The sequence below is a fragment of the Andrographis paniculata genome, unplaced genomic scaffold, assembly GCF_009805555.1.
Source record: "Andrographis paniculata isolate CXL003 unplaced genomic scaffold, ASM980555v1 Contig22END, whole genome shotgun sequence".
Lineage (NCBI taxonomy): Eukaryota > Viridiplantae > Streptophyta > Magnoliopsida > Lamiales > Acanthaceae > Andrographis > Andrographis paniculata.
In genome coordinates this window covers 943,399-966,095 of record NW_026137513.1, presented here as the reverse complement: position 1 = coordinate 966,095, position 22,697 = coordinate 943,399, and the positions used below count along the sequence as shown (strand labels likewise).

At 34.4% G+C, this 22,697-nt stretch overlaps 1 protein-coding gene across 5 annotated transcripts in view; it reads left to right on the top strand.

Moving 5' to 3' along the window:
• Positions 1-12,098: 12,098 nt before the first annotated feature.
• The window catches only part of LOC127245401 (MAP3K epsilon protein kinase 1-like), a 30,933-nt gene continuing 20,334 nt past the window's right edge, over positions 12,099-22,697 (top strand). The window contains exons 1-10 of one of the 5 annotated variants that reach the window (XM_051266248.1): positions 12,099-12,577; positions 12,680-12,814; positions 13,017-13,037; positions 13,699-13,772; positions 13,846-13,936; positions 14,027-14,110; positions 16,415-16,516; positions 18,197-18,328; positions 18,709-18,780; positions 21,060-21,163. In XM_051266248.1, the coding sequence (XP_051122205.1) occupies positions 12,518-12,577; positions 12,680-12,814; positions 13,017-13,037; positions 13,699-13,772; positions 13,846-13,936; positions 14,027-14,110; positions 16,415-16,516; positions 18,197-18,328; positions 18,709-18,780; positions 21,060-21,163 (875 nt within the window). In that variant the 5' untranslated portion in view covers positions 12,099-12,517. Of the gene's footprint in view, positions 12,578-12,679; positions 12,815-13,016; positions 13,038-13,698; positions 13,773-13,845; positions 13,937-14,026; positions 14,111-16,414; positions 16,517-18,196; positions 18,329-18,708; positions 18,781-21,059; positions 21,164-22,697 lie in introns of those variants that run through there. The other 4 variants (XM_051266249.1, XM_051266250.1, XM_051266253.1 and 1 more) reach the window with 4 other exon arrangements.

The window sequence follows — 22,697 nt, the reverse complement described above, 5'->3', positions numbered from 1 at the left end:
ATTTGCAGGAAAAAAATAATAAAATTAATATAATTAGTGGGAAAAGAGAACAAAAAGGTCCAAGGCCCAATTGTTACAAATTAGGGCAAATATAAAGGAAAGAAATAAGGGGGAGGCGCCACTTTATGCCACTTGCCGAGGAGGATACCGTGCAGAAGAGTCCCAGAGAGAAACCGTTCAAGGGCAAGAAGGAGAAAGATTCTGCCAAGAAGATTTCAAGTTCTACCCCTACCAACATCATTCTCAGGCGATGTTTCTCTTTGCTTCTTTTTTCTTTGTTCTTTCTCCTATGATTAGCGAGTAGTTTGCTTTTCTACTCTAGGAGTGAAAAACAACTTTGTATGAATTTGGAAGATTAGACTTGTTTTGATTTATGATATTTTATTGGTTCCTAAGTATTTCTGTGGTTTCTGATTTATTTGAGTTATAATCTATTATTTGGTTGGTTATTGTGGCCAGATGTTTCAATTGGATTAAGGATTAATTGCTAAACTAATTAGGCATCTGTAATTGCGTTTTAATTTGGTTCAAGTAGCAACTAGTGGCAGACATCATTAGGAAATCATGGAATCAATGTTAAACAATTTCACATAGTTAATTGTAAAATTGAATTAGGCTCTTCTAGTTCGCAAAACAGTTAGGCTAGTAAATTATTTGTGGCATCACTAGGGTTCTAGTCTAACTAGGGAAGCAGTTGACGGGCGTACCTGGATTGTCAAGAAATTAAGGAAGAGTTGGTTATTAGGCGCGTGTCGGTAACTATAACTAATTTATTTAGAAACCAATAAAAATTAAATATTTATCGATGACCAAATCCACTACCCAAGTTGTCAATTTCATTTCTAGACTGGAAACTTATTTTTATTGAATTTATCTTTTAGTAGTAGAGTTTTTAGTTTTTTATTTTATTTTTATTTCCTTCTTCCAAAATCCTCCTTTTTATTATATTTATAAAATTCCCTAAGGAGACAACCCTACTTCATCTATACTACGTTATTTTTATTGCAGAAGTAGGTTTATTTTATTTAAATTTTGCAGCGTGTGACAAACGCCTATCACAGAGCCCTTATTATATTTGTGGGAATCTTTTGTTACCACACAATGACAATCACAAGGATGGTAGTGGAGAAGTTTGACAGAAATGTCAACTTTGGGATGTGGCAACTCAAGATGGAGGCCATTTTGGTCCAAGCTGAAGTTGATTTTGCTATCCAAGGTATTGAATAAATGCCTAAGGATATGCAGAAGTCCAATTTGGATTTGGATAAGAAGGCTCGTTCGAGTATTATCTTAAATCTCTCTGATGAGGTTTTGCGGGAGGTTTCTACGGAGACTTCGGCTAAGGCAATGTAGGATAAGATTAAGGCTTTGTACATGAAGAAGTCTATTGAGAATCGTCTGTACCTAAAGCAAAGCCTTTATATGCTTTGAATGGCGGAAGGTACATCATTGCTCTCCCATCTTGATAATTTTGATTCGATTATTATGGATTTGGAAAATATTGATTCTAAGATAGATGATGAGGTTAAGGTGTTGCTACTTTTGTGCTCATTACCCCAATCTTTTAAGAGTTTTCTTGATACTATGATTTATAGGAAATAAATTATCTCTTATCAAGAAATCAAGTCTACTTTGAAATCTAAGGAGCAAATAGATAGAACTATCACAGGAGAAAATTTTGGGGTTAACGTTGAGATCCTAATTGTTAGAGGGAGATCAGATAAGAGAAACTATGACAATAGTAAATCTAGATCGAAGTCTAGACATCGAAATATAAAGTGTAAATATTGTCATAAGATGGGGCACATTAAAGTTGATTGTTTTAAATTGAAAAATAAGCAAAAGGGAAAATCTGTTGGAAAGAATGATAACACCGTTGAAGCTAGTGTTGCTGCTGATGATAGTGAGGGTAGTGTTTTTCTTGTCACTCATGATAAGATGCGATCTACAGATGAGTGGATTTCGGATACAAGATGCTCTTATCACATGTGTCCCAATAGGGATTTGTTTGCTACTTATGATTAAGGCAACAAAAGAACTATCTTAATGGGCAACAATGTGGTTTGCAATGTGGTGGATAAGGGCACTGTTCGTATCAAGCTGCATTATGGTATTGTGAGGACACTTACTAATGTGAGGCATGTCCCTAATTTGAAAAAGAATCTAATCTTTTTTGGGACACTTGAGGCACTTGGTTGCAGGTACACGAGTCAAAATGGTGTTCTGAAGATTTTCAAAGGTGCTCTCGTGATTATGAAAGGTATTCGATCTGGCAGCTTGTATACTTTGCAAGGGATGACTGCTATTGGGCATGCAGTTATTTCATCATCTTCCTTGGCTGAATCTGACATCACCAAGTTATGGCATACGAGTTTGGGGCATATGAATGAAAAGGGCTTGGGAATCTTAGGCAATAGAGGACATCTTTTTGGACAAAGTATTGGATCGTTGGAGTTCTGTGAGCATTGTGTATTTGGAAAGAAAAAAGAGTGAGTTTCAAGTCACCAACAACTCACAAGACAAAAGGTACACTTGACTATATCCACTATGATCTTTGGGGTCCATTTCGTATTTCATCTAAATGTGGTGCCAGATATATGCTGACTTTTATTGATGGCTACTCAAGAAAGGTTTGGGTATATTTTTTGAAGAATAAGAATGAGTTTTTTCTAACTTTCAAACACTGGAAAGTTTTGATTGAAAAGAAAACAGGAAAACAAATCAAGCGGTTGAGAACCAATAACAGCTTGGAATTTTGCGGAGGGGAGTTCATTGAGTTTTGCAAGAAAGAAGGAATCGTTCGGTATTGCACAATCAGGATGACACCTTAACAGAATAGCGTGGTTGAACGTATGAACAAAACACTCTTGGAAAGGGCAAGATGTATGATCTCCAATGCAGGATTGACTAAGGATTTTTGGGCTGAAACAATCAACATGGCTACCTACACTGTCAATCGCTCTCCAAATTTTGCTCTCAACTTCAAAACTCCTGAAGAAGTTTGGTCAGGTACTCCTGCTGATTATTCTAATTTAAAGAATTTTGGGTGTTCAGCATATATGCATGTAAATGAAGAAAAATTGGAGCTTAGGGCTAAGAAATGCATTTTCCTTGTTTATGCTTCTGGAGTGAAATGATATAGATTATGGTGTCTTGATCCCAAATCTCTAAAGTTTCCAATCAGTGGAGATGTTACCTTTGATGAAATGGCTATGTTGTCTAACAAGAAGTCTTTGATTTCAAGTGAGAATACACAGAAGTAGGTGAAGTTCAAAATTTTTTGTTCTAGCACTCCTCAACCAAACTCTTCTATTCAGCTGACATCAGTTGATATTGAAAGTTCAGAAGAAGAGCCATATTCCATAGCCACTGGAAGACAGCGCAGAGACACTCGACTTCCACAACAGTATATAGACTTTGTTGCATATGCACTGTCTGTTGCAGAAGAAATAGGTGGAGACAGTGAGCCATCCATATATTCAGACGCAATTCAGCGTGATTATTTTGGTAAATGGATAACGGTGATGAATGAAGAAATTGAGTCTCTCCATAAGAATAATACTTGGGTTCTTGTGAAACCACCGCCAGATAAGAGAATTATTAGAAGCAAATGGGTCTTCAAGAAAAAAGATGGCATTCCAGGAGGTGATAAAGTAAGATATAAAGCATGGTTGGTTGCAAAGGGCTATATTCGGGTGCAAGGTATTGATTTTAATGATGTTTTCTCACCTGTTGTCAAAAATAGCTCTATTCGTGTTTTACTTGCTTTGGTTGTCATTGAGGATTTGGATTTAGAACAAATGGATGTTAAGACAACCTTTCTGCATGGGGAACTTGAAGAGAATATTTACATAAAGCGACCCCAGGACTTAGAAATCAGAGGAAAGGAAGATCATGTCTGTTTGTTGAAGAAATCCTTATATGGATTTAAGCAGTCTCTAAGGCAGTGGTATAAGAGGTTTGACTCTTTTATGTTGAGTAATGGATATTTGAGGAGTACTTATGATAGTTGTGTTTATATTTGAAAGTTAGCCGATGGTACTCGCATCTACCTTTTGTTATATGTTAATGATATGCTTATTGCTTCCAAGAATATGTCAGAAATTCACTCTTTGAAGTTGCAACTTAGTAGTGAATTTGAAATGAAGGATTTGGGTGCAACAAAGAAAAATTTTTGCATGGATATCCAACGTGATTATGGAAAGAGAAAACTGGTCTTGACTCAAGAAAGCTATGTTAAGAAGATCTTGGAGCATTTTGGCATGAATAATGCCAAACAAGTTAGCGTCCCTTTTGCTAATCACTTTCGATTATCAGTTGCTCAGTCACCACAATCAGATGAAGCGGAAGAAGAAATGACGCGGGTTCCCTATTCAAACACAGTCGGCAGTCTTATGTACGCAATGGTATGCACCCGTCCAGATACTTCGCAGGCAATCAGCGTTATTAGCAGATATATTTCTTGTCCTGGAAAACCACATTGGCAGGCTGTGAAGTGGATTCTGAGATATTTACAAGGTACTTCGAATGCCTGTTTAGAGTTTGGAAGAAATAGTAGCTCTCTGGTTGGATATTTAGATTCTGATTATTCTAGCGATCTCGATAGAATAAGATCTCTCTCAGGCTATGTATTTTGCATTGGCGGTTGTGCAGTTAGCTGGAAAGCATCCTTACAACCAGTTGTGGCATTGTCTACTACAGAGGCAGAATATATGGCAGTGATAAGCAATTAAAGAAGCTTTATTGTTGAAAGGTCTTTTGGGCGGGCTCAGTCTATATCAGAGTACTATTGTTATTCATTGTGACAGTCAAAGTGCGATACACTTGACTAAAGACCTAAGGCATCACGACAGAATAAAGCACATCGATGTGAAGTATCACTTCATCCGAGATATCATTGCTGAAGAGAAGGTCTGTGTTCATAAAATTGATACAAAGGAGAATCCTTCTGATATGTTTACAAAATCTCTTCCAGTCCTCAAGTTCAAACAGTGCTTGAGTTGGATTGGAGTTCAGTGTTTGTGATTTAGCCCGATGGGGCTTTTGTGGAGAAGGTAGAGCAAGCTCACTATGTTGTCATGTTAGACACGCCAAGGTGGAGATTTTTTATATGGCTTTGTCCTATATTGGTTTGTTTCAAAGTTTTAAATAATATTTGTCTCACATTGCTTGTTGTGACAAATTAGCCATAAGCTTCTAGTATAAATTGGTAGTCTTGGATTGAGTTTTATATACACTAAAATTAGACAAGTAGTCTTTCCATACATATTTGTGTGTTACTTGTTTTGCTTTAAGGGTGTTTTGGGAGATTGAAAGTTGTGGGCTTTAGAATTTTTATTCGAGTCTATTTTGTATTATCTCTTGATAGTGAAAGTTTGCTCCGTCTTTGCCCGTGGATGTAGGTCATCTTGACCGAACCATATATATCCTTGTGTAACGGGTCGGATGATTCCTCCTCGAACACCTTCCCGTCGGCCTAATGATTCTTCGACTCCCTCGAGAACTCTCTAGTACAGCCTTGCACACATCCCTAATGCACGCTAAAGTAAGAACACTATAAGATGCACCCAGCAAAGTAGAGTGTTTCATTAACTCTTAAAACTGAAGTGAAGTACAAGTGAGGACTTCCCTCCTCTTTATATAGGCACTCTATCATAGATATGCTAAATCTTAGCAAGATATGAATACGCTATATCTTATCAAAGCCACACTTGGATTTGCTATATCTTAACAACCTACATATATAGATATCTAAATAAAGAGATATGGATAAAGATATCTAGATAATCTAAATCTAATTGATAATATCATCATTTTGGTTGAGGGGCGATCTTGGGGCTTCTAGAATGTTCCAGAATATTTCAGGAGGTTCCGGAACATCTTGAAGGATCTCCGCTAGCCTCTGTGCGTTGGCGCGCCGCCAACTCGGCATCCGTCTGCATCTTCCTCTCAGCAATACTTGGTCAAAGTTTCGGTCCGTGACACTTGTGTCTTTTAAATTTATCGTTTTTATTTTTTGTCATTATTAAGGTTCTGCAAATATTTATTTGGGGCTATAATCCTAACAATTCATGTGTAATTTTAAATAATAAATTATATTGTTGTCTTGTCTGGAGCATATTTGCTTGTTGCTAATATCATGTTACTTTCTTGTAAATCTTTCGGTTATTATTTAATATAACAAGTTTTCATATTTTGGATTCGTTCTTATTTCCAAATAGAACATACGAAATTAATTTTATTAAAAAAATTTAATTAAAAATTCATAAAATCAATTTTTATTCAATATTTAAATTGCCTCCAATCATTATGAGCCACATGGTTAAAAAAAAAAAAAAACTAATGGATTTTATTAATTCAGCATGGTATTGAACTCATGCTCAACACCATACAAGCCACTATCTAATTTATTATATATTTTCTAAAACAAAAACACACATATTGTTATATATACATCTATTATTATTCATTTGAAATTCAAATTTACGTTTTTATTGTCATCAAAAAAATATTTCTATTTCATTTTTTTTTTTTTACTTTTTTTACTATAAAAGAAAATGTTTTTATTTTTACTTATTTTTCTAAAGTTCGTACCCGATCAAATGAGCATAAATATCGAAGATGGAAGGAGCATAATACATACATATATTATGTATACATATATATATTATCATATTATATACTCCCTCCGTCCGCCTCTAATGGTCACGTTTACCTTTTGCGTCATTGTACTTAACATTAAAAATATCTTTATATTTGTATAATTTTTTGTACAAATGTTCTTCTATTAGTATTATAAGACACTAATTGAAGTATTTTTGCAATTTTTTCTAAACTTGTACTATATTTGATATAATAATTAATATTCAAAGATGAACACGCAAAACTTAAATAAAATCCTTAAAGCAGTACGAAGGTAGTATTACATATATTTGCTTATACACACTTATCTATTGTCATATATACATTTATATTTCTAATTTTTTACATAACATAAATTTATTTTAGTCATAATTTTTTTAAAAATAATTTAAATATAACTTTAGTATTTAATATTATACTTTATTTGACACTTATTTTAATCACATTGAAGTTTTTTTTTTCTACAGCTTACACACACTTATATACATACCATAATCACATGCACTTGTGTTTACATACATATTATTTATTTATTATGTATAAGATGTTTACATATAATATATATGTTACGTACAAATAATAATAATAATAATAATAATAATAATAATAATGGCAGTAGGATTCTGAAGATAAACCAAATAGCCCAAAAGTCAGGCGAAGAAGAAGTATCGGCAGACACGAATGTCGGATAGGATAAGGTCGGGCAAAGAAGGATGATTCGGCAGATACGGAGGTCGGACAAGATAAGGTCGGGCACGGAGATCGGACGTAATAAGGTCGGGCGTGGAGGTCGGACATGATAAGGTCGGGCACGGAGGTCGGACATGATAAGGTCGGGCATTGAGGTCGGACATGATAAGGTCGGACACGGAGGTCGGACAAGATAAGATCAGACACGGAGGAAATAATATGCATCCAGGTCGGACGGCATATAGGTCGGGCGAAATGAAGTCGGGCGAAGAGATGATTGATACGGAGGTCGGTCAAAAGAGGAAGTCGGGTGAAGAAGGATGAGACGGCCGATGCGGAGGTCGGTCAAAAAGAGGTCGGACGAAAGAAAAAGTCTGTTAATTGGTCGGGCGAATAAAGGGTCTGTTGGTTGGGCGCTTAATTAAGCGACCTGTTAATCGCCTGATCGATTTTCCGGTCACTTGGTCAAACAGTAGGTCAGTCGCTTGAAAGGGCGGTCAGTTGGTCGCTTGATTGGGCGACCAATGAATCATCTGGACGAATGGTTGTTCAGCCGATTGAAGGGACCAGATGGTGGTCGCTTGATTAGGCGACCAATGAGTCGTCTGGACGAATGGTTGTTCAGCCGATTGAAGGAACCAGATGGTGGTCGCTTGATTGGGCGACCAATGAGTCGTTTGGTCTAGCGACCAGTTAGTATCTGGATTGGTCGGTTGGCCTGCAGTCTGTCTAAGGAGTCAGGGGTTATATTGGGCAGCTGAGTAGCCGGTCGGGCCAGCCGCCCATTTAAGGCGGTAAGGTGTTCAGAGGCAGTCGGCCGAGCCAGTTGAGTGCTGTAACTGGCGCGAGCGGTTGGTGAGTCGGTTAACACACGTGTTGACAGAGGAGGACCTTATGGGCGGTTGACAGCGGTTGCTGTAACCGACCAGACGACGGTTCAAACCGTTTCTTTAAGGAGTTATTTAAGGATTCTGGTCTGTTCTGAAAAACCATCTTCAATCGACATTAAATTCAAGAGAATTGCTTTTGGGGATTACCATTTACTTTTTCAGTCTGTAGTTTTTATTTTCCTAGTCTACTTATGTATCATATGGTGTCTAGAGATTCTTAATCTCAGGCATTTATTTTATCAAATTCGAAGATAATCTCTATTTTCGAATTTTACTTTTTATTATTGAAAAATTGCATCAACAATATAGTATGTTGATTAATTATTATGTACATTACATTCATGACATCAATTATATATATATATATATAAATATAAATTGAATTTTTTACATTATATAAAACATAACACAATATTTTATCTGAAGTAATTGGGGTTAAAGAATTGTGCTCAAATGATTTGCTTGCATGGAGTTGTAAAAGGTTGCTTGTGATTTCAAATTGATTGAAATGAGTTGTTGATTAGAATTTTCGTTTAAATAGTATTTTGATGTGATATTTTATGAAATAATATATTTTTATTAAAATTTTAAGTGAATAGTATTAATTTTGGTTTAACATAGTAAAATAACAATCTTTACATATATTGTATCGATTAACCAATTGCATTTGACCAATGTTTACAATGTTATATAGAAATATTTCGTATAAATATAAAATGACTGACACACTTAGAGCTAGCACCCACGTTAGAAAAATTCATTAAAAGTTTCACTCAATTTCCACATTATCGTCCCATTCCTTCAACTCAATAAAAAATACATAGATATATATATATTTATATCAAACTTATTATTTTAAAAAATAAATTTAAATAAAATATATTAATATAAATATCATTATATAAAAAATAAAATTTTATATAATACAAAATTATAATAGATAAATAAATAAGATGTAACAAAAATATACAAAATAACAAAAAGGCATATTCTTGGATGAAATATTTATGTTTGCCAGAGGCAATGCTACATAAATCATTTATGCCAAGTGAAAATTAACAAGAGTACATTCCTTTGGGAAAAGTTTGAAAATATTAGGTTTAAGTTTGGATTTAATTTGACTTTTAAAATAGTTTTGGGGAGTTATGTTCTTTTGAGTTGATAGGTGTTGTTTGGATTTTAGGGGTTCTTTTACGTGTATTGATTCGATAGGAAAAAAAAATATCATAATATATGTGTAATATAATAATTTTTTTAAATTTAAATTAAAAGTATGAAAAAAAAATTGTGTGAATTGTATATTTTTTTTAATTACAATATGAAATAAAAAGTGGGATGTATTGTGTAGTGAATTTTTTATTATTTTTTGCATCATAATGTTAGGTAATGTAATAATTTTGAAATTTATTACGATGCATGTCGATGGATAATAAAAGATGGAATCATATAGTATAATGAACCGATTCAAAGCAATTACAAAAAGTAAGAAACAATTTGATGAACGGATATACTGCAACATAAATATCATACGACAAGCTTAGAAGATGAAAACTAACATCGATCTAGGTATTAGAACTAGTACCACTTAACATTTTTACTAGTGCATTGTGTTATCCGTTGTCATGCTTGAAGGCATACACTTAAAAGACGTAATCAACATGATGAATGGGGACCTGGATCTAACACCTCAAAATGAGCGCACAACGTGTCGACTCATGATTCAATCACTCATAGACGACCATCAATGTGTTTATATATCTCAACAATATGACACTCTGCCACTAAATCACTCGAAGGGGCGCACGGCCATTTATAGAACACTACAAACAAAATAGTCTATTTGCTATAATGCAGCATGACCGTGCATAACTGCCTGTAACTTTATGTGGCCAAGGATTGAACAAAATAGTGAAATAGCTCAATTGTAGCATGGTGGTAGAGACCGGACTGTAATTGTTTGTTTTGAAGTGATCAACACCTAGTTACATAGCCTTTAGATTTTGTCTCCTATGCGAAGGTTTGACGCTCAATTTGCCGCACAGTGAGTTTGAAAAACTCGTGCCCAAAGTAACACATTCCAAATATCTTACCAACTTGATAATTGGAATCAATGATCAAATAATTTTCTTGCATTAAGCTGTGTAATACAAACATAATGACAATGCACCTTATACGTCTAATTGTACATACTACATTTATGAATTTCATATATGTAAACTATTGTGGTGGTGTATTAATCTATATAAAAAATAGCCAATAATAAATTAATTTATGGTACGTTAAAACTCATAAAATATTAAAATAATAAAAGTATACACATGTTCTTATTGTTTGTGTACGGAAAAAAGTTTTTCATTAAAGTCTATAAATGAACTTCCATGGGAGTTAATGGTTGTGTCCAATTCTACCATAACTTTTGTATTTTCTTATCTATATCTCCACTTGTAATGGAATCTTTTTCATTGTTGTTTTCAAGATTTTGTTTTTTGAAAAAATATATTTCATTCGTCCGCCAAATTTACTCACATTTTTCTTTTTAGTCCCGTTAAATTTATTCCATTACTAATTTTGGCAAAGCTAACAAATCAATATTTAATTATTACCCTTTATTCAACACTTATTTACAATAAATATCATTATCTTTTTTACAGTATCTCTCTTCATTTACTTTAATTTTTAACTAAATTTTTAAAAATACCCCAAATTACCTTTTTACTTTTATCATTTTTTTAATAAAATATTCATTTTTATTAATCTCCATACCGACCCCAATTGGACTAATTTTAATGGATGGATGTAATATATTATATTGCAAAACAGAGAAATTACATGACCTCATGACAATTAAAAAATATCATGGCTAATAACAACACAATAAATAAAGCTCAAAATAAACACCAAACAATCCATCCAAAGAATCCAACGTCTAGCCCAACAAGGGTCCGACTTAGGGGTGAACAAAATACCCGAAATCCGAAAATCTAATCCGAACCAAATCGAAATTTAAAATTTAGTTCGGATTTTTCGGATTTTCGGATTGGATCGGATTGTTTTTAACAAATTTCGGATTTTCGGATCGGCTCAGATCTGTATACTTAAAATCCGAACCAATCCGAAATCCGAAATATAACATTTTAATATATTTTTTTATTATACATATTTAATATTTTATTAGAAAATATTATATTTTAATATAAAAAACTCCAATTTATTAATTATATTTTAATATATTTAATTTTTATATATTATATATATTTAATATTATAAAATAATAATAAAATTTAAAAAATTTTAAAAATTAAAAAAATAATAATAAAAATATTTAGAATTTCGGATTTTTTAGTTTGGTTCGGATTTTCTAGTTCGGATTACGGATTTTCGGATTTCGGATTTCGATTATTTCTGTTCGGTTCGGATTGGTTTTTTCCAAAAATTTCGGATTTTCGGATCGGTTCGGATTTGGCAAAATCCGAACCGAAAATCCGAATGCTCACCCCCTAGTCCGACTGTGAAGCCCAATATGCCTATAAAATCAGTGATGCCAAGGCGCAAAGACAGTCTAGAACTACTTCCACAAAAATAGCAAGCCTTTTTTATTCAAGCCCAACCAGACAACCAAAGTACCAAAGCCTAAGGACCTGATGATACTTTGCAGCCCAATTTGAAAGCCCAAACCACCACCATTCTTATACAAGCCAAATCAGCAAGCCCAATAAAAATTAAACAAAACACAAACAAACCTAATTTAAACAAAACACAAACAAACCTAAACTACATATGAACATATACACAAAATAAATATAATATAAAATAATCACCTAAAATTCCAACCAGTGGACAAGGCCAGACATCCTCATGAGTTGACGTAACCGAATCATAGCCATCCGAGAATCAAATTAAACCAAACATGCTCTCACAACCAAAGCAGTGTCGCAATTCGGATCCTTCCTCCAAAGCACAACTACAAAACACTAATAAGTTCAACCTTGATCCAGCCAAATCGGATCCAACCTGACCAAATCACAATGCTGACTGACTGAGATGACATCTCTTGTGTTTGTTGCTCTCAAACAAAACAAAATTAGCAATACCATCTTCTCTCATATGCGCCGGAGATTTGCACCGCCGATCATACACCAGGGGATTGATCGATCGATCGTATGAATCCCGCTTCAATTACCCATCCACTTCCCAATATTCATGTGCCCAGAATACTATGGCTATGGCGGATTTATTGAAGGTGGAAGAGGAAAAATTTCAGAATTAGGGTTTCGTTTCCGTCGGGGCACCCAGAGATGGCCCGGCAAATGGCGACGAGCGCTTTCCACAAACCCAAAACACTGGACAACAAATATGTAAGCGTAATTCTCCCTTGTATGGTTGATTGGTTGTCACTGTATGGGTATTTTTGTCGCTTTTTTCCTTTTTGGGTTGAGAGAAGTGTGTTGATATCACAGATGCTTGGAGATGAAATTGGGAAAGGAGCGTATGGGAGAGTGTACAAGGGTTTGGTTTTGGAGAATGGGGATTTTGTTGCAATCAAGCAAGTGTCTCTAGAGAATATAGTCCAGGAGGATCTCAACATTATTATGGTTAGACTTAATGTTGTTGTTTTTACATGTTTTCCTTTCAAAAACGGCTAGCTATACTTCTGATTCCGAACTTTTGTAATGGCTTGTTAGACATACGACATTTTGTATGAATTTGGACTAACCTGTTTTTTTTTTTTTTTTTTTTAACCTTTTTGGCGACACTTGTGATTCTCTTGATGCAACAATGGCGTGAACCTGGCAGCAAGAGATTGATCTGCTGAAGGTAATTTTGTCGCCACATCTTCTAAGTAATATAAACTGTCCGCTATCATTGGTGTTAGTAAGTTCTCAGCACATATATATGTCTAATTAAACCCTCTAATTCTTCTGACAACACTCTTAGGATGAAGTGGTGGCTGACACTTGTTTCGATGCTCAGGCTCATTTTGATCCCATTTGTAAAGTCTATTGATTGTTAAGATAGCCCACTTGCATGAGATTGATTTTCTGAAAGGGCATTATGACTTTTTTTTGTTGATGCCCCTTCTTACTTATGGTTAGCTTCAGGCATGCAGTTTTCACCTTTAATTTTATAAAACCACGGAGTTCTACCGTTTCTATTACTTAATACTGCTTCCTGAGGTGACTGCTGACTTCTGGTTTAAATGCGTATTCCTTTTTTGAGTTCATTTATAAGAGTGTTTTGATTGCAAGATTTCACACACAAAAAAAAAATATATTCAATTGTCCCATAAGTGAAGCCTACTTTTCCCTTTGTCTATGCTCTTATCAATCAATGTGTTATGCTGATGTGTATTTCAGCCACATGGATTCTATATCATGTTTTTATGTGCAAATATTTCATAATGGGGCATACACTGTAACATTTTGGGGATATTTTTTGTGCTTTTACTCTATAACTAATGATGTACTTCCTCTTCCAGAATCTAAATCATAAGAATATTGTGAAGTATCTTGGATCATTGAAGACAAAGACTCATCTTCACATTATACTTGAGTGAGTCTATTCATCATTTTCATAAAATGATGGAAATAAAAAGATGAATGATCTTTATCTATTTGCTTTCAAGGTATGTGGAAAATGGTTCACTTGCTAACATTGTTAAGCCAAATAAGTTTGGGCCCTTTCCAGAGTCCTTAGTGGCTGTCTATATAGCTCAGGTTTTGTTACTGATCTCATACCTGGTTAGTTTGTTTCTGTTTTTTTCTCTCTGTTTTGGTTCCTAATATCAGGAAGTATATGTTGATCAGGTATTAGAAGGTCTGGTTTATCTACATGAACAAGGGGTAATTCATCGTGATATCAAGGGAGCCAATATTTTGCTTACAAAAGAGGTATACCTTCTAGTTTGTTATGCCATCTTGCTGCATTAAAGCTGGTGCATTTATATATATTTTTTGGAGAGACATTTTTTAAAGATGCAAGCAAAGTACAAGGAGAAACGATAGACCCAAATAAAAAGCAAACAAGCCGCACAATAGAAAGAGAGCACTATAATCAAAAGGAGAGCTCCTCGCTGTTTCAGGTGCCCCTGTTGAAAAAATCTGCAAGGCCATTGGCACTTCTAAAAGTGAAATGGAAGGCGATAAGAGGGAATCGGGAAATGGACAGCCTTAGCTGATTGATATGAAAGTTGAATTTCTATGGGGTTGAGGCACTTTTGATTCAGCCTAAAGCAATTTTAGAGTCGCATTCAACAACAATTTTGGGAAAAGGCTTCTCATAACCAACCAATATATAGTCGAAGACTTGGGTAATAGCCAATATTCTGCATCACATGAGTCATACATACCAATGGGTGTGGAGAGAATTAAGAGGACAAGACCTTTATGGTCCTAATCACCGCATCAATACTTGCTTGCCCATGGTTGCCAAAAGATAAATAGCCTATATTAATTTTCCACCAACTTTCATCTGGGCCTGATCACTCCACTGATGTGTAACTTTATTAGCCATTAGGGGAATGTTGGAAATCTCTTGAACATTTTGACCAGAAAAAGCGAAAGGTATATCGACTGGAAATTGTGCTCTATACCAATCTCTAACCATAAGTTGAGATTGAGAAATAACATGCTACACCGAAAAAAACTCAACTATACTCAATTGTGCACTTTCCACACTTACCATAGAATTGAGTTACATTCCGAATCTCGCAGTACACTTTTTGATAAGCTACTAACTTCATTGATTTATGAGGTTGTGGACTGATAGGCTAGACATGCAAGATTCCCTAGATGTGTCCAGAAGAAGACAGTGATGAGCAATGCAAGAAAGATCATATACATATTTCGTAACAAGAAGGTAGAGGGCAAGGAACATTAATGGCTGGTCAGGATGCTAGAATCTCTTTTAACAACATCATCTATACCAACTTCCAAATGAAAGTGTTAGCTGTATGAAGAGCATTTTTCTCCCATACTAATGGACTAGAGACCCATAGAGGAAGACCGCTAGTGTCTTTAACCCAATTGTAGGATTGGTAGGAGAAAGAACTATTGGAGTTACTAGATCAATCTATCTGGGAATGAGGCTAAAGGAGTGGAGCTAAAAAATAGCTATGCGAAATCTCCCACAAATCCTTTTCACAATCAAAAAGTGGATGATGAAGCTTGATGTCTCTTAGCTAAGGGTCTTATTTCTAATGCCCAAATTCTTTGATTCCCAACTTAGAGTAGGCAATTGCATTGATATAACTAAATGCAATCTTCAAATGTACGTAGATAGGAGGCCAAGGGACATCACAATATCTAATTCTACTACCATTACAAGTCCTGTACCCAAAGTTTGCCTTATGAGTCTGAGGCTAGGATTTTTATATTGCCTAAATGCTAGATGAAAGGCTACAAAGAGACTGGAAGGCCAAAGGTTAGGTACCATACTTATCATAAACAACCCTCTTCTAAGAAGTGCCATCTTCCTAGAAACACTAAGCCATTACTTCTCATACTTATCACTAAGCTAAGCCATCCTATAGTTCCCTAGAAGTGTGGGCCCTCCCAAGTTTGAAATATGCATTTCCTTCCTATTTCTGAGTTTTCCTACATAAAGCTCAATTACAGATATGGCTGGGAATCATAAAATTGCGAGAAAGTGAAGTGCTGATTGGGTGGGAGTAACACAACCACTAAAAAAGGAGTGTTCCCTTCAAAATACTTATTTTTGTTGACTTTGTTCAAAATGGGCACCCAAACAAACAAATGGTTGCTCATAGCTTCAACAGGGGCGCTCATACGAATGAAGGAGAGATCTTAAACCGAGCAGTAAAATTTCATAAGGCTTTGAAAATTTCATGATGCCCGAATGGAGAAAATTTCATAAGGCTTTGAAAATTTAGATTGAAACCATGGACAAAGCCTTGTTCCCATCACAAGTTGATAGAGCTACGAAAATTTCTTTTGAGAAGGGGGGAGATAGAGACTTAGTGGTGTCTCCTGGGATAAAATATAGTTCCTCCATTGCATTGATTTGATTAATTAATGGTTACTTTATTATCTTTGAACTTCTGTATTTGCATTTATGATTCAATGTCCTTGGATTTTAGTGTATTTTTCTCCCTTGAATTGTTCTTACATGTCACGATGTGTTCTCAACCCGTACCTTCTGTTATTCATTTTGGGTCTCTAACTTAATACTTTCAGGGTCTTGTGAAACTTGCAGATTTCGGAGTTGCCACAAAGCTGACTGAAGCAGATTTTAATACACATTCGGTCGCTGGAACGCCTTATTGGATGGCACCTGAGGTGTGTGTATACTCGCATATATGAATTCTGATGCTAAGCTAGCTTTACAAAGTCAAAGTTTACACTTTTGGTTGTCTTATCTGTGGTACTGCTTTGATTCATTTTCATGGTCATCGTAGGAAGTTTGGAAACACCGGTTGTTTTGGGATGGGTGTGGTGGGAATATGGCAGGCTGAGTTATGTAGGCAGCTCAACAATTCAATGTTAAGCAATATATGCAAGATCTTAGGCTAGATTTCATAGGAGCCTGTTGTCGTGTAATGAGATTACATTATGGTTAGCTAGGGAATGTGCTTGAGTATTGACTTACGGTCTCCCACAATGTAATTTGTATATGTAATCGATATATGTTTGATTATGGTGTGTTTATTTGCATTCTCAACTATGTTTTCACACTATCCATTTAGAAGTATGATTAAATTTCCCCTAAAAGATATTATATCCTACCTTATTTTCATTCAAATATTACATCAAAAACCTATTTTACATTGAAAGGATCACATCATATATCTACTTTCCATTAAAAACATCACACCAAAACCCCATTTTTCATTAAATGATATTTCAAATCTAAATACTCTAAGACACAAACAAACACAACCTATTAAGTTTTTCGATTGTCACTTTTGTCTATTTTATTACAAATATGGAGTTGAGGTGATAAACAGAGATACTCTATGGGTAGTGTCTGGTGTATTTATTTTGGTGGGTATGTGTTATTTTTTGTATTTGTGGTGTGTGATTTCTTTCATTGTATTATTACTGGGAGCGTGGAAGTTGTATGCATTGAAGAGAACTGTTGCTTTGGTAGAATAAAAAGTTCGGCGACCACTGTATTAGTAGTTTGACTTGGAGAGAAGTGGAATCTGTACGCTGGAAAAGAGATTTTTTTTTTTTTTCTTTTAATTGCATGAATGAACATCATTTACGTCATTTTGTTGTATGCTGCATGGAAATGAACTCTTTATGCAATGGGAGTTGTCTTGTGGAATATTAAATGCATCTGTTCTATTGGTGTTAAATGTTGCTAACCATATCAGTGTGTGGAAATTTATAGCAGGTTGCAACCTCTCTAGCCTGTGAACAATAGGATGCATTTTCATCATTCTCACATGGAGATAAAACACATTAATAACAACTCAAACCTATTACACTTAAATCTCCTCTCTCTCTCTCTCTCTCCCGTTTTAGATAAAATATATAAAACCCAGTGTACATCTATTAACCCTTATGCCTACAATATGTCTCTTAGCAAATAATATACAGACGAACAAAAAAGATCATTTAATAAAAAAACTAGGCTGAAGCTTATTTTTCACACAAAGACAAACTATTTCAGCCCCTCAAAAATGTAACTGAATGAACGCATACATTACACTTTTACTCATTTTGTACCAGCCAGCTTTCGTTAAAACTTATTCATAAAAAATTTACTTTTTCTTTGGAATATAAGTCCTTTGTTTCCTTCTGTTCCTTTTGTACCTTTTAGACAGTAGGCTTAAGTGATAAGTTCAGGTCTATAATAGCTATGCTATTTGCCCTTAACTTTTTTGCAGCATTTCATTTAATTCCTTTACACCTTTACTTTTGTTGACCATGTGCTTACTTTTGTATGGTTTTGTGGAATAGGGAAGGTGTTCATAAACCGCACTATGTCTGAATGTTTTCCATTATTTTCAGGTCATTGAAATGTCGGGAGTTTGTGCAGCATCAGACATTTGGAGTGTTGGGTGCACTGTGATTGAGCTTTTAACATGTGTACCCCCATATTATGATCTCCAACCCATGCCTGCGCTCTTTAGGATTGTACAGGTACTATCTTGGTCTGCTTTATCTATTGCTATTGGCATAAGACATTGTTCAGGTTTGTTAGTTGTTGAAATTCATGTATAGGGCATTTGCATGGCATTTAGGTTCTTGTATGATCTTGTTTTATTAAAGTTATGTTTTGAATTATGGTTAATTTTTCTGTTGGTATTGAACCTTTAACCAATTGTATGATCTTGTTTTATTAAAGTTATGTTTTGAATTATGGTTAATTTTTCTGTTGGTATTGAACCTCTAACCAATTTAAAGAACAAAAATATGAAGGAACTGAGCAAGTGCAGTTTCAAGCTTACCTTATTACTTCAGTATATTAATAAGATATCTGGGTTTCTTTTAGTCCATTTAATATGTTTCCACTTCTGTAGGATGAGCATCCGCCAATTCCAGAGAGTCTATCTCCAGATATTAACGATTTTCTGCTGCAGTGCTTTAAGAAGGTTAGATGCAAGTCACATTATATATCTGTGTTTTATAAATATATAAGTTTTTTATATTTAATAGTTTTCTCTCAATGTTTATTCTTCTTATTTTCTTCCATTTTTTTTTTTTTTTTTTTTTTTTTTTTGAGGGGGAAAAGGAAAGAGTATATTATTTAATGGTGAAATCATAGATTTCCCATTGTAGAAACGAACACCCTCTTATCATTATGAAGAACCTAGACATAGGAAATCAGTACTTCAGTAGGCCTGCATTTTACGAACGAAAGAGTTTTCAGTTTATCTTTGCCACCTTCTATGATAAATAAGGTAACATAATGTCTTTGCCTCATATGGGACAAAACTTCAAGTTCAGGTTTCTGATTCTATAGAAGTGTTTTTCCGTTATAAGAAAATAGAATGATGATTGATTCTAATTCAAATTTTGCTTAGTTTTCTTTGCCCATACAACCAAGGTTATTAGCCCCCACTCCCACCCACAAAAACAAAAAAAAAAAAATTACTATAAACTACTGCTATAGTATCCTCTCATGTTTCACAAAATTATGTCATGAATATATGATGTAAGAAAATATATAATGCAAGAAAGACACAATCAGTGTTGTCACAGCGTCGCCATGGTGGTCGCCATGGCATTCTGGCGCTTTTTGGCAAGCGCCGGGACATATAGCCTCGCCATATCAAACAAGGTGGCTTGGAGATGTCCTGACGACGCCTCAATGACGCCATGGCGCTATCCTGGTTAGCCCAAAACATTGTGAGTCTCCAACCTAGGACATCCTGGGCCCCCAAAACCACACCTACCTTAGCCCCTAAAGCCTTAAGCCGGATCGAACCCTAAATCACCATCCTTGCTCTCCTCCCTATCTACAATTTCATTTCGCTGCATCATCCCACCATTTCATTCGCCGTTTCATCTCACTGAATGTTTTATACTATCAATTTAATCTTAATATCCTTTAGCGTTCTAGTCTCAGACTCCATTAACTCTAGTACTGCTATTTTTCATTTATACTATCTTAGTAACAGTGTATTGCATTATTATGTATTATTTATTGTATAATTATTTTTTTGTTTATTTATCATAATTTTTTTTTTGTCTAGTTACATAGGGTGTGTTTCTTTTGCACCAAATCCTTACAATTTTACTAAGGGTGTGTTTGTTTGGGGGTTTGGATTTTGAGTTGGGATTTGAATAGTAAAAATTTTGAATTTGAATAGTTGTTTGATGTGATATAAATAGGTGTTGATGTGATGTTTTGAATGTAAAATTAATTTTTAGTATAATATAAAAAATAAAAAATAGGTGTTTAATTTGATGTTTTTGGGGGAAAAATATTAGATGAATAGTAGAATTTTGTTGAAATTCTACAAACGAACACACCCTAATTAGATTCTGTGTTTTTTCAAAAAAAAAAATTATATTTTTCCTTCTCACAAAACATCCCATCAAACACTATTTTAATATCAAACTCAAACTAAAATTTTCTAAACCGTATCAAAAGAGACACGCCCTTACTATTTAATACTTATAACACAATATATATATAAATTATATATAGTGCGCGGTGTTCGCCATTTTGTCACCATGGCGGGCGCCATGTCACCACGGCGGTATGTCAGTCTACAGGCGGCATGCCGTAAAAGGACGCCATGACAACCTTGGACACAATCTCTTACACACACACACATATATGTATATACATATATACATTGACATACAAGTTAATCTAATATGAGGAAGGAAAATAATTGCTTCGTTTGGATGTAAGGTTTGATTGTTTTCAGCGTGTGAAACAATTTATTTTTTAGAGTTGAAAATATTAAACAATAAAATTCTTTATTCTATTTGATTTGATTGTTTTTGTACATTCTACGTATGAAATGCTTCCTTGGTTTGTTTATTATCATTAAGATAGGAACTGTAAAAATGGTAATCCCGAGGGTGATATAACTGGTCCTAAACATAAAAGGAAAAGCATCAAGGCAATATGGAGAAAAGGTTGTTAATATGGATTTAAATGTCTTTTCCTTTACAAGAAAAATCATTATATGTGGAAAAAAGCATTATAGGCCTTCTTGTTTTTTCCGGAAAGGAGATTTATATTATTATTTACAAGTCAAAATAGGGCTTACATTAAGATGAAGAGTGAGAACACATGATCAAACACTAAATATGATTTGAGTATATAAATCTAATAGGTGCCAAGCGCTTGGAAAAGATCCTTAGAGTCTAGTGATGAGTAACATTGCTCATTTGTGTTTTCGTTGTATTTCAGGATGCCAGGCAGAGGCCTGATGCAAGGGCATTACTTTCACACCCTTGGATCCAAAATTCAAGACGTGCACTGCAGAGATCTCTGCGTTATAGCAGATCGCTAAGGTATATTGATATATATTATATTGTGGCTTTTTAAGTTCATTTATTCACTTACATATCAGCAAAATGAACTTATCAAGTCTTCAAATTTTAATCTGTATTCTATTAACTTAATCAACATGATTACAATATACACTTATATAAAAATCCTTAATCTAATTTGGGCTTAGGCCCACGCTCTATAATCAAGTCACTAACTAATATAGTTATATATATATATACATATATAACACAACCTTTCAGCTGGAGCAGTAATGCTCCAGCTTGTCAAAAACATAATTGAGTTGAGTGCTAGGTAAAGCCTTGGCTAATAGATCTCCAACTTGGTCTCCTTTATTTGCATGACTTGCAGTGGATCTCAAACAATGTCTACTAAAGAGAAATTATATAACTCATTATTGAATTATCTATAACTCAATGTAGTTGTATAGTATAGATGTAAAGGTAAAATGAAATTCTGTTACTATATTAGCACTACTAAACATAAAATTTCCCCAATCTTATTGAAGATGATGATTTAGGGAGTGCTTGGTTGTCTCCCCGCTTCTGGTCTTCCCTGAGCTACCAGCATTTTTCATCTTCAATATTTTCCAAAAATCTTTAATGTGGGACCTATTTATAATATTTTATTTTTAACCTTCACCTAAATAAACAGACATATTTATATACATTTTTATTTTAATGAAACTGATTTATGTTAGTAATATATTTTGGATTATATATAGTTCTATTCTCCATAAAATGACATCCATATTGAATATACTCTATTGAGGTGTACTGGTGTAGTCCTTAAAACATTTCTATATATATATTTATATTATTTTAATCATGCATTTATTACATCACAACCCAAACATCATCTTCTAACCACAATCTGGAACGATAAGCAAACAGATCAAATAATCCCTTGAAAGATTTCTGATATGAAGAATGCACTGTGGAAAACCACTTATTTGTTACTTGACTTGCAACTAAAATTCGACGTACTTTTAGGAATTATATAGTGGAGTGAAGTTGCCTTTTGGCCTAAAGCACAACTTACATAGTTAGCTGCAAGGCTAGGGCTCTGTTCACAGTTCTACCTTGTGGAGACTGATGAACCATTTTGTTGTTGCTAAATTCATGGATTTTTATAATTTTTTTATTTCTATCTTTTGATAGATTTAGTTTATTTTTCAATTAATGTAAAAGAACCTTAGTGTAATACATTCACATATGCATGTAACTGTGGCTATGAACCATCAAAGGTTCCTTTTTGGCTATACAACTAGATTCTGTGTCCAAGTTCTTAGTAAACTATTCAGATTTGATTTAGGGCTAAAGGAATTCTTTGAGTGATTTATGTATTGGTTTTTTAACTTTGATACTCTTGATTGTTTCTGATGCTTTAGGTTACTGTTTTTCTTTCTTTAAAAATATATTCCTTCTAATATTTATTGTTGTGCAATGTGCCACCTTGGCTGGTTTAGAGCTAAAGGAATTTCGGAGAGAGAGAGAGAGAAAATAAGTGTGATTATTCTTGAGGAAAACAGAAAGG